The sequence below is a fragment of the Suncus etruscus genome, chromosome 6 (genome assembly GCF_024139225.1).
Source record: "Suncus etruscus isolate mSunEtr1 chromosome 6, mSunEtr1.pri.cur, whole genome shotgun sequence".
Lineage (NCBI taxonomy): Eukaryota > Metazoa > Chordata > Mammalia > Eulipotyphla > Soricidae > Suncus > Suncus etruscus.
The window spans coordinates 47516354-47529496 of record NC_064853.1 but is presented as its reverse complement, the minus strand read 5'-3'; the positions used below and the strand labels follow the sequence as shown (position 1 = coordinate 47529496).

The following is a 13143-nucleotide window of genomic DNA, read 5'->3' as shown; positions in this document are numbered from 1 at the left end:
CTGGGGAAGAGAATGAATCATTTCTTACCTCCCTCCTGGGCTCAGAATCTTAACTAAAATATGCTGGATCTCGAGCAGCTTTGGCAGGCCTGCTGGAAGGGGCTGTCCCTGCCTGCCCAGCCGTCTCAGGCCCCAGTGTCTCAGAGCTGTACCTAGACTTCTGAGTTAGCACCAAGGGGTATAGGTTCATGTCTCTGACTCAGGCACTTCACTGAGTGACTATGTCTCTGGTTCCTGGGGGGCTGATGTCTATTCTCTTTAGCAGATTGTCCCAGACTCTTGCAAGTGTGGCTTGCTCATGACCCTTTTGCTATCCAGCCAGTGCCCCAGTGCTATGGTTTCTGCATGGAAGATGATGACATCTCAGGTGAAAGATGGAGCCAAAATCTAGGCTGTCAAAGGGACACCCCTCAAAGGAAGAGAGGATGGTTTGTTGCTCACCAATTGTAGCTCATCTTCCATTAGCTTCAGCACTAGATCTTGAGAATGAACATGAATGTCTACATTTTGTTGCATGCAGAAGTGGAATCTAAGTCTCATTTGAAGAGTTTTCCCAGGGTACTGGTCCTGAAGACAAAAAAAATGGCTTGAGTCAAGGACCCCTTCCAGATCCTCTCTCATGCTCAGAAGCCTGTCAAAGAGGACATAAGAGGGAGGCCTTGAGGAGTTTAAGATGGAGAGATGGGGTAGATATGGATCAGGACAGCAGAGTCCCTAGTGACTGGAGTTGGTGGCTCTCTGTAGGGGTGATCAACTTATCACCCAGTACCACATTTCTACTTGAACAATACTCTGTGCCTAGACTCTGTGACCATTGTTCAGAGGGGAAGCCAGGGAAGGCACAAGTTTGTCTGAGCAATACCTTGGGGCTCAAATTCTCCTCCCCTCCCAATGGAGCTGCTACAGCTAAAATATTTCCTCACTATGAGTCTATGGCCTAGTCACGTGACTTCTAATCTTTGTCTGTGAAATAACGATAATATCTTCAATCAAGAGAAAGATTTTTTTGATAATCACAAAAAAGTGTGCAAGGCTTGTTTGGAGAAGCTGGGTGGCTCCCTAAGGACACAGGACAGCTGACAGGAAGGTATCAGGGGACACAGAACCAACTGCCTCCAGAGAGGTTGGGAAGTCAGAGAGTCAGAGCTCTTGCAGGGGAGATCAATCTGCTCCATGTCTCCATCCACAGATCTCCTCTCCCATATGGTTTTCAAAGGACACTACATGATACGCAAGAAGAAAGAAGGTGCAGAACTCTTCACTGGGCCTGCTTTGGAGAGTAAGAGCTAGAGAGGGGCCAGGGCTTGTAGACCTGGTGTGTGTGTGTGTGTGTGTGTGTGCATGTATGTGTGTGTATCTGTGTGCATGCACCCTGGGATTTGTGGCACCCAGAAGTCATGCATTGTATTTGGTATTGGCTGGATTTGAACCAAAATGTAAACGTGCCCATGCTCCCTAAAATGTTTAGATAAGATTTTATTAAGATAAACAGAATTGGCTTTTTTTTGATAAATGTCACCATAAGATGTTAATGAGGCCCCATGAGCCCTAGAAAAAATGGCTTCCTAAGGTAAATCCCCTTGATATAGGTACACTTGTGTCTAGAAAGGACTTTATTCTCTGTTTGAAGTCAGGGAAGATTTCTAGGTTTGTCACATGAAGTCATCCCCAACCTGGTCATGTAAGACCCCTTCTTTTTTTTTAACATCCCAGATCTTAGTCCTCAGAGCAGGGTATAAACCCAGGGTTTGTCTCATTAATTTAAAATTACACTATATGTAAATTTCCCACAAGTACATAATTAAATTTGGTATTTCTCTTGCTAATATGCCCTGATGTTAGTTTGCTTGTGTAGGCCAAGAAGAACCCAGAAATAGTAAAGACTTTATCCTGCCTCCTGATACCTGGTTATCTCTGTGAACAACTGGATCCTACCCACTTAGAACACTTCTTCCTCTGCTTCTTTATCTCATCTTCTTTTCTCTTTCCCCCTCGTACAGACACTCACATACCCACTCACATATATAAAATTACACACGCAGACACACACATGTCCTGGGATGGATTCAGGAGAGTGAACCTGTGGAGGTAGGGGGCAGATAGGCTACAAAGTGGCAGTTCAGGGCATAGTTCCTGAGGGAATAGAAATATGTGTGTGGTTTTATTGTATGTCATATCTTGAATTCAGAAAGTGAACTCAAGGAATTCCAGGAGCATCTTTTTTATTTCATTTCTCTGACCCTCATCTTTTTTTTTTTCCTTTCATCAAAGGCTTCCTTTGTGCCACGGCTTTTCCAAGAGGAGACACTCATCTTTTGAAAGCACCATCTGATCTGTTGGCTAAATCCCACCCCTCATTTTTGCTTACTACCATCTGGTTTGTCTTGTCAAGGTTACAAATAACCTGCCTGTTTCTACATCTTATGGTTTCTTCTCTATCCTTTGAGTTTCTGTGTATCCATGGCTTTTCACTCAAAAGATCATTACTTCCTCCTAGAAATGCTACTCACTTAGCTGTGTGACATAGGTCACATGACTGCCTGCTTTTTTGGTTCACAGGCAAAGAATCAGTAAGGGAAAATGCTAGAGTACCCTGAAAGTCAGATGGATTCTTGGGAGGCAGAGTGGAAGGAAGAGGAAAGGGGCTACAGGTACATCAGTTACTGACTCTGTGTCAGGCCCTGAACAGCCTCCTCCATGCATTCCTCTGCTGTGTGTCATCTAGAAAATGGCTATTTAGCCCTCCTAGGAGTGCAAGGACTCTGGGTGAGGCACAAGGTCCTGCAGTGTATCAGGGAGTCTGAAGTGTGAGAGATACCCAGCAAAGAACGAAAATACCAGAGTTCCCATCTTGGGTCTTTTACCCCACAGCCATGTGCTTTTCCCTCAGGTTTGAGACTAGCTGGTGTGTCCTCTCTTTTGAGACCTTTCCTCAGAAGAAATTTCCCTTCCAACACACATACATAAACATACATGGATACATGCATCTACACATACCGACCACATGGTCTTGTATAGACAGGGATCATCTTCAAAAACTTCATTCCCTTCTTTGATTAAAAAATTTGGGAGGGTTGGGTACACACCTGGTTCTGTGCTCCAGCTTCACTCACTCCTAGCCAGATTTGGTGGAACCCTATGCTGTGCTGGTGATTGAACCTGGACCAACTGAGATAAAACATGTGCCTCACCCACTGTACCCTTAGCTCCCCTTTTCACCAGATCACTAGTGAAGCTCATCCTTTTTCTTTTTTTTTCTTTTCTTTTTTTGGTGTTTGGGTCACACCCAGCAGCGCTCAGGCAGTCACTCCTGGCTCTATGCTCAGAAATCGCTCCTGGCAGGCTAGGGGGATTTGAACCACCATCCTTCTGCATCTAAGGCAAACGCTTTACTGTTGTGCTATCTCTCTGGCCCCTCATCCTTTTTTCTTGTCCAACCCCCAGGTTAGGCTGAGGGGTTTCTCTGTTGTCCCTTCCTCTAGTTGATCCACCCTCCTAAGCTCTGTCTGGTACTTCCTCCTGGAGCTTGCTTGCTCATGTGCAGACAAATAAGATGGCTTGACCAGTGTAGGGGCCTGAACTCATCCAAGGTGCCTCTTTCATGTGGTAGGGAAGGAGAGTCAGCATGTCATTTCCTGGCCACCCTGTTTTCCAGGAGGGTGTTTGAGTTGTCTCTGCATAGTTCCTCAGAAGCCCCAGTGGGGCAAACTTATATAACCTATGCAAGTCACCAGATAGGGACATACCATTGTCTTTTCTCTGTTTCTGTGATATGCTTGCATTTTCACATGTACTCCCTGGAATTACCTCCCAGATGAACTACAAAAACCTATGCTCTTTCTCAGGGTCTGTTTTAGGGAACCCATTCTTTGCCAGTTGCTCACCTCGCCTTTAAGCTGGGTGCTCCCTCCTCAGCTTTCTGCTCTCCACCACTTCACCAGCATCATTTTGTACAGGATGTAGGCATCTGAACAGCAGATTCTAATGATCTCTGTATTCTGTCACTGAGAACACTGCTCTGGCCATAGACGGTTATTAAATGTTTGCTGAGTGAGAAAGTGGATGCTGGGTGAATGAATGAGAAATGAGTTTCCAAGCTCTCTAATCCCTTTGGCTAGACCCTGAGGACCATTCATATCATCACATCTCACCCTCACAAATCTGACCTTCATCAACAGGCAGAAGGTTTCTGTGCCCAAAGAACCTCTTCTCAGCTCATCAACCCTCTATTCTCCCTCCAGGCCACACTCTGCTTGGAGCAGCAAAGGACATACATTTTCAGGGAAGATCTTAAGAGCATAGAGCCCCTCCATGGATGTCCTTAACTCCTGTGGTGGAAAGTTAGAGGGACACTGTGCCATGCTATTAGAATCTGACATGATTCAATGGTGCCTTCCAGCAGGTGTCATTTTAGAGGGATGGATTTGTCTCAGCTGGACTTCAAGTCTCATCTAGATGCCCCCAAAGGAACCATCTATTTGCAGCCAATGAAAGTGGCACTAAAGAAGGATCATTTTTACAGATCAGTTTATTTGGCTTGAATGGATCCACAGAGGTTTCCAGAAGAAGCAATTAAAATTGTTGCAGAATTGCTGCTTCCAAAATGAAGTTGGCTGAACTGCCTTTTCAGTCTCTTATTCCCAAGGGGTGGAAATAGGGTACTGAGAACATCCCAAGTTCTGAGGACCAATACACATCCCTCACAGTCATTTTTCAATGAGAAAAAAACAAGCTTTCAGAGGAGATAGGGTGACCTCAGTGTTTACGGACAAGTGGAATTAGAGTTGTGAATCCTAGTGTGAATTTGGATGATTCTCCTCGAGTCCCTCTCAAGGGTGGAGACAATGGTAAGAAGCATGCTGAAATCTAAGAGACATCAAAGACTGATTCTAGGAACATTTGCATAACAGGAAGTTAGATTTATGAAGTGGTCTATGAACCAGAATTATGGGTGGAGTTTGTCTTTCTCCTGCCATGTGACATATGACAAGTTTATTCCCCTAGTTAAAGTGGTATGGCATGTGACTCACAGGAACACTGAAAATTTTGGATTCTCTAGGCTTCCGTTTCCACATCTTTCAAGGGCACAATGCTTTACCTCCTTGCATGCTAGAGGATGCAATGAGGTGTAAGAAGTGGGCGCTGGTTGCAGCTGTGTGAACTCTGCCATAAGAAGTGTGCTATCATGGTTATGATCACAGAAAACTGATCCCTATAAGAGAATCTAAATAAATAAAGAATGCACAAATGTCTGTCCCCTTCAGAGTCTTGGGTGGATTTTAGGTTCTATGTGCTGGGTCACTGAGGCCAGCCACCTCTGATTTCCCCTGTGAGATGGATCATAATCTTAGCACTCCTATTCAAGGACTTTGGCAGTATTAAACAAGGACAGAGACACAACTAACTTCTTGTTGGAAAGAAACAGAAGAATTTTCTCAGTGGAGCAAGACTCTCAGAGCAAAATACAGTGGTTAGGGCACTTGCCTTGCAGGAGGCAGATACAGGTTTGATCCCTTGTGCCCCATATTATCCCCAAGCCTTCCATGAGTGATTCATGAGTGTAGAGCCAGGAATAACCTTTGGGCACTGCTGGGTGTGACACAACTTCTATTAGAAGTTAGTTAGTGGGGAGGAAAGTTACGAATTCAAGTGTTATAGGTGATAATAATGATTTTTATAATAAGTTGGAGGCAAATATCATTCCAATAGATCAGTCAGAAAGAAATACAAACTATAGTCAACAAACTGTCATTTGTATAGACAATGGGTATGACCATTATTGAGATAAAAGAGGAGTGATTGAACATAGACCATGTATAGCTGTGCCAGGCCATTCACTATGATTAGAACTTAAAGTCAACAGAGGCAAAGAAGGTGAAAGAACATTCTTCTATCCTTACATTGGATGAATAGTGAATCAAAGACTCTAACCTGGCTGGCTGAGGCTGAGGTGATGTCCACTAATAAAGTACTTCTTTCCAAACTTCCCAGTTCAGGAAACCCAGTGAAAAAAGTAGTCCAGGACCAAAAGGTACATATGTCTGGAATTGGGATTTATCTCTGAAATTCTGATGATCTCATCTAGAAATACAGCAAAACGATCTCTTCAAATCTAGAATATTAAAAATAAAAGAAAAATTATTTAAAAAAATTGTAATATAGAGTATGAAGTGTGCTTCTTAGAAAAGCCTTTAATAATCACTGGTTTATCACTGATCTTAACAGTAAAGAAATGGATACTGGAGGGCAAGGTGATGGGGAGAGCCAATGGTCAGAGAAAGTTTTTTTCTTCTCAACAGCCTAGAAATTTTTTCTGCAAGAATATAGTGGTCTTGATAAGGTGCTGTGCCAGTGCAGTAGATTAGGCCTGAGGGATTCTTTGCGACCAGGTTACCAATTACTGAAACCTAGATCCCTTTTCGATCCCTTTTAGGCTCCTTTCTAAGAGTCCTCTAGAGAAACAGTGCTGTCCCTGGTGCTGAAACTGACCCTATTTATTTTAACAAATGCATGCTAGTCTTTTTTTTTTTTTTTTTTTTTGTAGTAATTTCAGCTTTAATGGGGAGTTTGACATTCATCACTGATACAAAGTCACCCCAGATTCACTACAGGGTTGCCCTTAACTCAGAGAAAAGTTTACATACTATGAGCCTGCAGTAATTCCTTGGACACAATGCAAGCAGAGCCTTGTGACATATTGTTCACACTCTCGCCGTGTTCAGGAGACATGGGTTCTTGTTTAATCTGAACTGAGGAGTCTGGAGCAGGAAGACTACCATGGCCTTGGAAAGTAGAAGACGTAGTTACTTGGAGAGGGACTCCAGTGGATGATGGAGACTCCAGAAAAACAGGAAAAAGGGGAGTAGGCAGCAATGCAGGATCGGCAGATGTTTGAGGTCTAGTGTTCCTTTGTTCTCTCAGAAGACTACAAAGAGCCTGGTCTGGGCCCTCGGAAGGTTCATATGTTTCTTGTAATCCCTGTAGAATTTGTATTCTATGGGTTCTCAGGGCACTCATTTCCATAGTTATCTGTTGTTTAAGCATAAGTAGCCTCTGAACTTCAACATAAGCTGTCTGAAGTGCTGCCCGTGCTTGCAAGAGATTGTTATCCATGCACTGCAGTGATTTGCTTAGTTCTTCCTCCCTTAAAGAGATATTCAGCAGCTGGTCAACCTGAGAACGTTCTTTCTTTCCTTTAATTTTTCTTCTTTTATTTTTCCTCTCTAGACTTGGAAGTTCAGGAGATGATCCATCCCCAGTAGCTCTTCTTTTCTTTCTAATACTCTGCCCGTCATTTTGTTCAGCACCGGAAGTACAGCTACTATCTGTGGCAGCATCTGCCAAACTTGAGATTGTAAGGGCTGAAGATACATGGGATGAGAAGGAGCTTCCTTCGCCATTGCTCTCCTGGGTGTTAGGATTCTCAGAAGGGGTTGAACTCTTCCGGCTGCTCCGGTCTTTGGCCAACTGCATCCCAGGGACCGTGTGGTCAGAAGAGAAAGGGGTACTATGCTGCCTCCTGACACCCATACTTTCAGCTCCTTCACCCATGATCAGGGAGGCCTCCAAAGGTGTCACTTCCTGCTTAAGTGCCAGAGTCACTTTCTGGCTCTGTGTAGACCTCAATGAGTTCGTAGGTGAAATGATGTCCCGGGGCTCATTTTCTTTGCCCGTGCCTTCCTCATTGAAGTAGCCATACACGGAAGGAGCCGCCCTGTCCACGACCACGCTGCTCTCGGAAAGGCTGCGTTTCCTTGTCAGCCCGGGAGATGAAGAAACGGAAACACTTTCCCATTGGAACCCTTCAAGACTGGACAGATCGGGCTCTTCATCCAAATCTAAACCCTCTTGCTCATTCTGGACCAAAGGAACCATTTCTATGCCAAACCTGGGCAGGCCTTTGCCTAGCTCTTGCTTTTTCTTGGTCACTTGCTGAATGACCTGTTCCCAATTGACATTTCGACGCGAGGCATTTAGAATTTGCCGGAGGGTTGGCTTGAGCCCAGACTCCTTCTCTGTCTCACTCTTCCGATGACCACTAATATTGCGGATGCGGCGAGCACTGTTGAGATTTGGTTCTACAAGATGTGCTCCAGTTTTACTCTTCAAACTGATGTGCCGAGTTAGGTCTCTCTGGAGTGAGGCAGGAAAGCCCAGCTTGCTTAGCTCAGGCAGGAGAGGGCCCGAGGGCTGGCCTAACTCACCTTTCTGAAGATCTACATCCAAGCCAGTAGTATCAAAACCTTCTGTTTCATAAGATACATGAGACTTAACAGTCTCATCAACCTGGCCATCTTCTATGGGGGCTTTCAGGTCCAACAGTAAGTCAGAGTGGGGGCTGGCTACAGATGTCATTTGTAACTCAGAGTCTTTCTGAGGCACTACTGAATTACACGGGGAAGTGGATTGTTTGAGAGCTTTATTGAGGCTTGCATCATTACCCTCTTTCTCATCAGTGGCCAGAGTGGTGTAGGACAAAGCTTCTGTACTTGCAGAATCTGGGGTTTTCATTTTTGTCCCAAGCTTTTCTGGGTCTGATCTCTCTCCTTCACTTCCACCCTCTAACGTGTGAACCTGAAACTCAATTTTCAAAGAACCCTTTTCAGATTCTTGGACATTCCTACTTGCTTTTGCACAATTCCTTTTAGAGGCACTACTAGGAAGTGGATTTTGCATTGATTCGGGACACGGTGGCCCGTCTTTGGCTTTTTCTAAGGTATCACTTAAATTTCCATCGAGTTCCGTTTGGATACCAAATGTACTTTCCTTCCCTCTTGAGACACGAGGACATGAACCCCGCTTTTTGGAGATATAGGTGGCATCATGATTATCTTCCACAGTGTGTTTGCTTGAGGAATCCCTGTGTTTCTCAGGAGAAAAAGAATGCTTTTTGGTGTGTCTTGAAGGCTTCTTTGAACTTTGCTTCGGAGGAACTGATTTAGTAACTGGGATGGAAAGAGATGGGGATTTTAACTTGTTTAAATGTTGCGATTGTTCGGGTTTTTCTGTAATGGGGCAGTCTTGTGCCACCCCAGTGGAAGCAGCATGGTCTGAAGTGGACCTGTGTGGCAGAGACTCAGTATTCAGTTTTGTGTGTGTTTTCAACGATGATGTTTTCTTGGCTGACTCATCACTTTTAGGCTCTTGCACTCCCATGGTTATCAGGCTAAAATCAAAAAGAGGCTTGTCTTTCACTTCTGACTGCCCAATGACATCTTTTATTGCAACCTGTAGATCCAGAGTCTTCTGAGATCGGTAAGGAGCCCAGCGATGTTGTTTCTCCCTCGCCAAAGTGCCATTCTTCCCACCACTTTTGGAAGCTGCCATGTCTGTTGGTTTAGTGGTTTGGCTTTCCCACTGCTCGAAACTGAAGTCAAATAAGTCTTCTGAAGGAAATTTATCACTGGCAAACCCTGTAGAGGGACCTCGATATGCAGCGACTGAACCAACTTTGCTATTTTCTTGCCGTTGCCAATGATATCTCTCTTGATTATATTTATTTGACTTGGGTTTACCGTTCCATTGCATAGTCATGTCTTCCACGTGAGAGTTAGAATTTCTATTTCTGCCTGGTTGAAATTTGTCTCCAGGGCCACTATAATTCCAACTATTTGTACCACGCACACTGGATTTCCAGTTTCCGTTACTGTTGTTCATATGCCAACTGGAAAAGCCACCTGTTCCTTCAGAATGCCAACTGGAATTTCTTCCTGTGCCATTATGATTCCAATCTAAGGTTCCACTATTCGAATGCCAACCACCTCCAGAATTACTATGGCTATGAAACCAATTTGAGGGGCCTCCTGCACCACCCTTATGCCACCCAGAGCAGCCTCTTGGTCCACCATTATTTCTCAAAGAATGTGGAAAGCTGTTTTTCCTTGTGTTATTGAAGCCATCTTTGTCCCATTTCCAGTCCCGCTGAGGAGGCCCCCGATGATGCCAAGCTGGCTGACTGTAACTCTCTCTCTCTGAGTAAGGGATTCGGTCTTCTCGTCTCCTTTGGGGTCGCCTGTCATCTGAGTTTATTTCTTGACTGCTGTGAGAAGCTTCCTCTTGTCGACTTTGTTCCTTCCTTTGTTTTATTAACTGAACGAGTTCCTTGTCAAAATATTCTTCCTCTTCTTCTCCCTTTCCATCATCTTCTCTTTCCTGGGCATCAACGTTATCTTTGTGCAACTGGCCAGAAATGTGGTTTGCATATGCAGAAAGACCCACTTCTGTGACCCCGCACACTCGGCACTCATGACTACTGTCCCTTTTTTGAGCTGTAGACAGTGTTGCACAATATGCATTTTCTTTCTCGTACCATAGTGATCAGATCTGAAGCAATCGTCGCACGCTCACAGCCGACCCCTCCTACGCCATCAGGCCGCCCAGACCGGGAGAGGGGGTCCCCGGTGCCCCACGAAGCCCCCCACTCGTTCGTTCTTCAGGGGCCGGAAGCCCGCTCCGGACCCCGCTTCCCGCCGGGCTCCGCCGCCGCCGCATGCTAGTCTTAAGAGTTCTCTAGTCTCTATCCCTTGAACTCTTCCTCACCCCTCTCCAGACCAAACCAATGCTTCTTTTTGGAGCCTCAGGACCATATGATGAGAGAATCTCCTAGTTCTTATTGACTCTGGCCTCCTTTACCGAAAGCAATAAGAGTTCCCAGGGCAATCTGTTAAATACGAGTTGCCATAGAAACCTCTGCCACTCTCCAGTCAGTTTTACTTTGTCATGAATCCCGTTTGTTCCTCTGTGAATCAAGAATGGGGCCTTTAATAATATATTCTTAAGGAAGGGCAGAGAGATTAATGCCCCTGGAGGTGTAGTCAGGAGCAAAGGGAATCACATATATAATATGTGATAATATAGATAATGCATGGGGGTGGTTGTTATTTTAGCATGTAACATATTTTATTTATCCCATTTCACAAATAAAGGAACAAACTCAGGAAAGTTGAGTCACTAGCCAAAGGTCACATAGTACATCTGTGCAGGCAAATACAAACCTTTCCACTGTCTTCCCTTCCTCATAATCTCTCCTGGGATTTAGATGTAGATGACTCAGGCCTGGAGAGATAGCAGAGCGGCGTTTGCCTTGCAAGCAGCCATTCCAGGACCAAAGGTGGTTGGTTTGTATCCCGGTGTCCCATATGGTCCCCCATGCCTGCCAGGAGCTATTTCTGAGCAGACAGCCAGGAGTAACCCCTGAGCACCACTGGGTGTGGCCCAAAAACCAAAAAAAAAAAAAAAGATGTAGATGACTCACAGTCTTCCTGATGGAACTCAATGACACTGTTATTCCTACTTCCCTGTGGCTAGTGATGATCAGGATCCTCACAACTAAAAGAAAGAGTCTGTTGTCTTTCCTGGAATGTTGGAACTTCTAAGTTGGGAAGATTACTCTAGAAAATAAATTTTCTCTAAGTCTAGCATGATTAAGACAGTCCATGTAAATAGACCTGAGTTCTGGGGTTGGAGCCAAAAGATATGGAGTGTAGTCCTTATTTGAGTATTACTTGATAATCTGATCTTAGTTGAGTTACCTTACCTTTTCAAACCTCCTGTAGAAGATTTAAATGCAACATTTGTCATGTTTAGCTCCCAATCAATGTTTGAATAGTTCTTTTTCTCTTTTTCCCAATCCATCTACTTGTTCATTTCAGAGTCTCTAATATGAATGAATATGAATTCATTCTCTGGATGTAGTATCTAATCCAAGATGAATAATAGAACTTCCTAAGATTTTGGAAAGAGAAGTGATAAAGTAAATTCCCTTTGTTGTTTGTATGCTTGGAAGATAACAGCAACCATATTACTCCAGGTGAGCTGAGGCACAGAGAAAACTTATCTGCCAGGAGAAATCAAGAAAAAACATTTCTCCACGTGAAATACTGCAATGATTAATACAGTGTCTTCAGGGTTTACCTCTATTCTAGCTCATTCCCAGCATGCACATTAGTCCCTGAATATTCAGAAAATATTCTCTTTCAGAAAATCCTAATTCCCCCCCTAGTTTATCCAAAATAGAATTTTATTTATTAAATTCAAAATACTAAATATAACACATATAAATGTTCTTTGCAAAATGAACAAGCATAAAACTGTCTTATTTCCTTTCCCAACAAATGCAGTGATGCAGTGTATCATGCTAATGCTCTTTTTACTACCCACTGGCTGCTTTTGCCACTATTCTAATAAGACTGTTTCCTGCCTTTGAAAACTCCTTGATTATTTCTGATCATTCTTGGATGCCACTTCCTCAAGGTAGTCTTCCTGGAGCTCCCTGGGCATATTGGACCACATGAAGAATGCCTTTTAGATAGACACGTGTCCTAGTGACTCTGAGTCTCCAGCTGATAAAAAAAGAGCACTTGGGCTGCCTTATACCCTTGAGGAAGTGAAAGTAGGAAATAATGATACTCCTTTGGGCATAATGTTCTGAGGACCATTTACACTTGTTGATGTGGGGCCCTATTACTCTGCCTCAGAATCACCAAGAGCTCAGACCCTAAATGTCTTTGATCTGAACCTAGAACCAAACACTAAGATTAAGTGTCTGCCTTGCTGACTTTCTCCTCCTTGTAATCTCTTTTCTTTTTCTGAGACAGCAGGGACCTGCATTTATCTCTACACACTCCACTCACTACCTAAATCCTATTCTAAGTAGATTCATGCCAGACAAGAACTTGGAGAATTGAAGCCAAGACTGACAGTTTTCTTCAGAACTGGCTAGATCACCTCCAACTTTTAACCAACTCTCCATCAACTCCTGCTTCAAGACTTCTTTGAATAGGAATTAAAATGAGCTCAACTACAATGTCTCTGAATACCTTTAGATCAATGAATGAATAAGTGTTCAGGATTGCCAATACTGAAGTTAATTTTACTAGTGCTGTATACCCCCCCCAAGGTCATGGGATTAATATTCTATCTTCTCACATTTCCAAGACAGGAATCTAACCTTATTTATCCAGTTATAGTACCTCTGTCATGCCTTTCCCCCTCCATGCTACCTGCCACATGCTCTACAATCCCTGGACCTTCCCTCCTTCTGAAGCATCATGTAACTACTGGATGTTCCTTCCTGGGACACTCTTCTCTTCCCTTCCCTCCTCTGGTCCATGACTGCATCACAGATAAGAGAGCTTAAAACCA

At 44.0% G+C, this 13143-nt stretch overlaps 1 protein-coding gene across 1 annotated transcript in view; it reads right to left on the bottom strand.

Annotated features, from left to right (window-relative positions):
* LOC126011003 (zinc finger protein 106-like) overlaps window positions 1-10466 on the bottom strand; it is a 356336-nt gene extending 345870 nt beyond the window's left edge. The window contains 2 exon segments of the mRNA XM_049774633.1: window positions 6545-10261; window positions 10263-10466. Of these exon segments, the coding sequence (XP_049630590.1) occupies window positions 6637-10261; window positions 10263-10312 (3675 nt within the window). The 5' untranslated portion in view covers window positions 10313-10466 and the 3' untranslated portion in view covers window positions 6545-6636.
* Between the last annotated feature and the right edge of the window lie 2677 nt (window positions 10467-13143).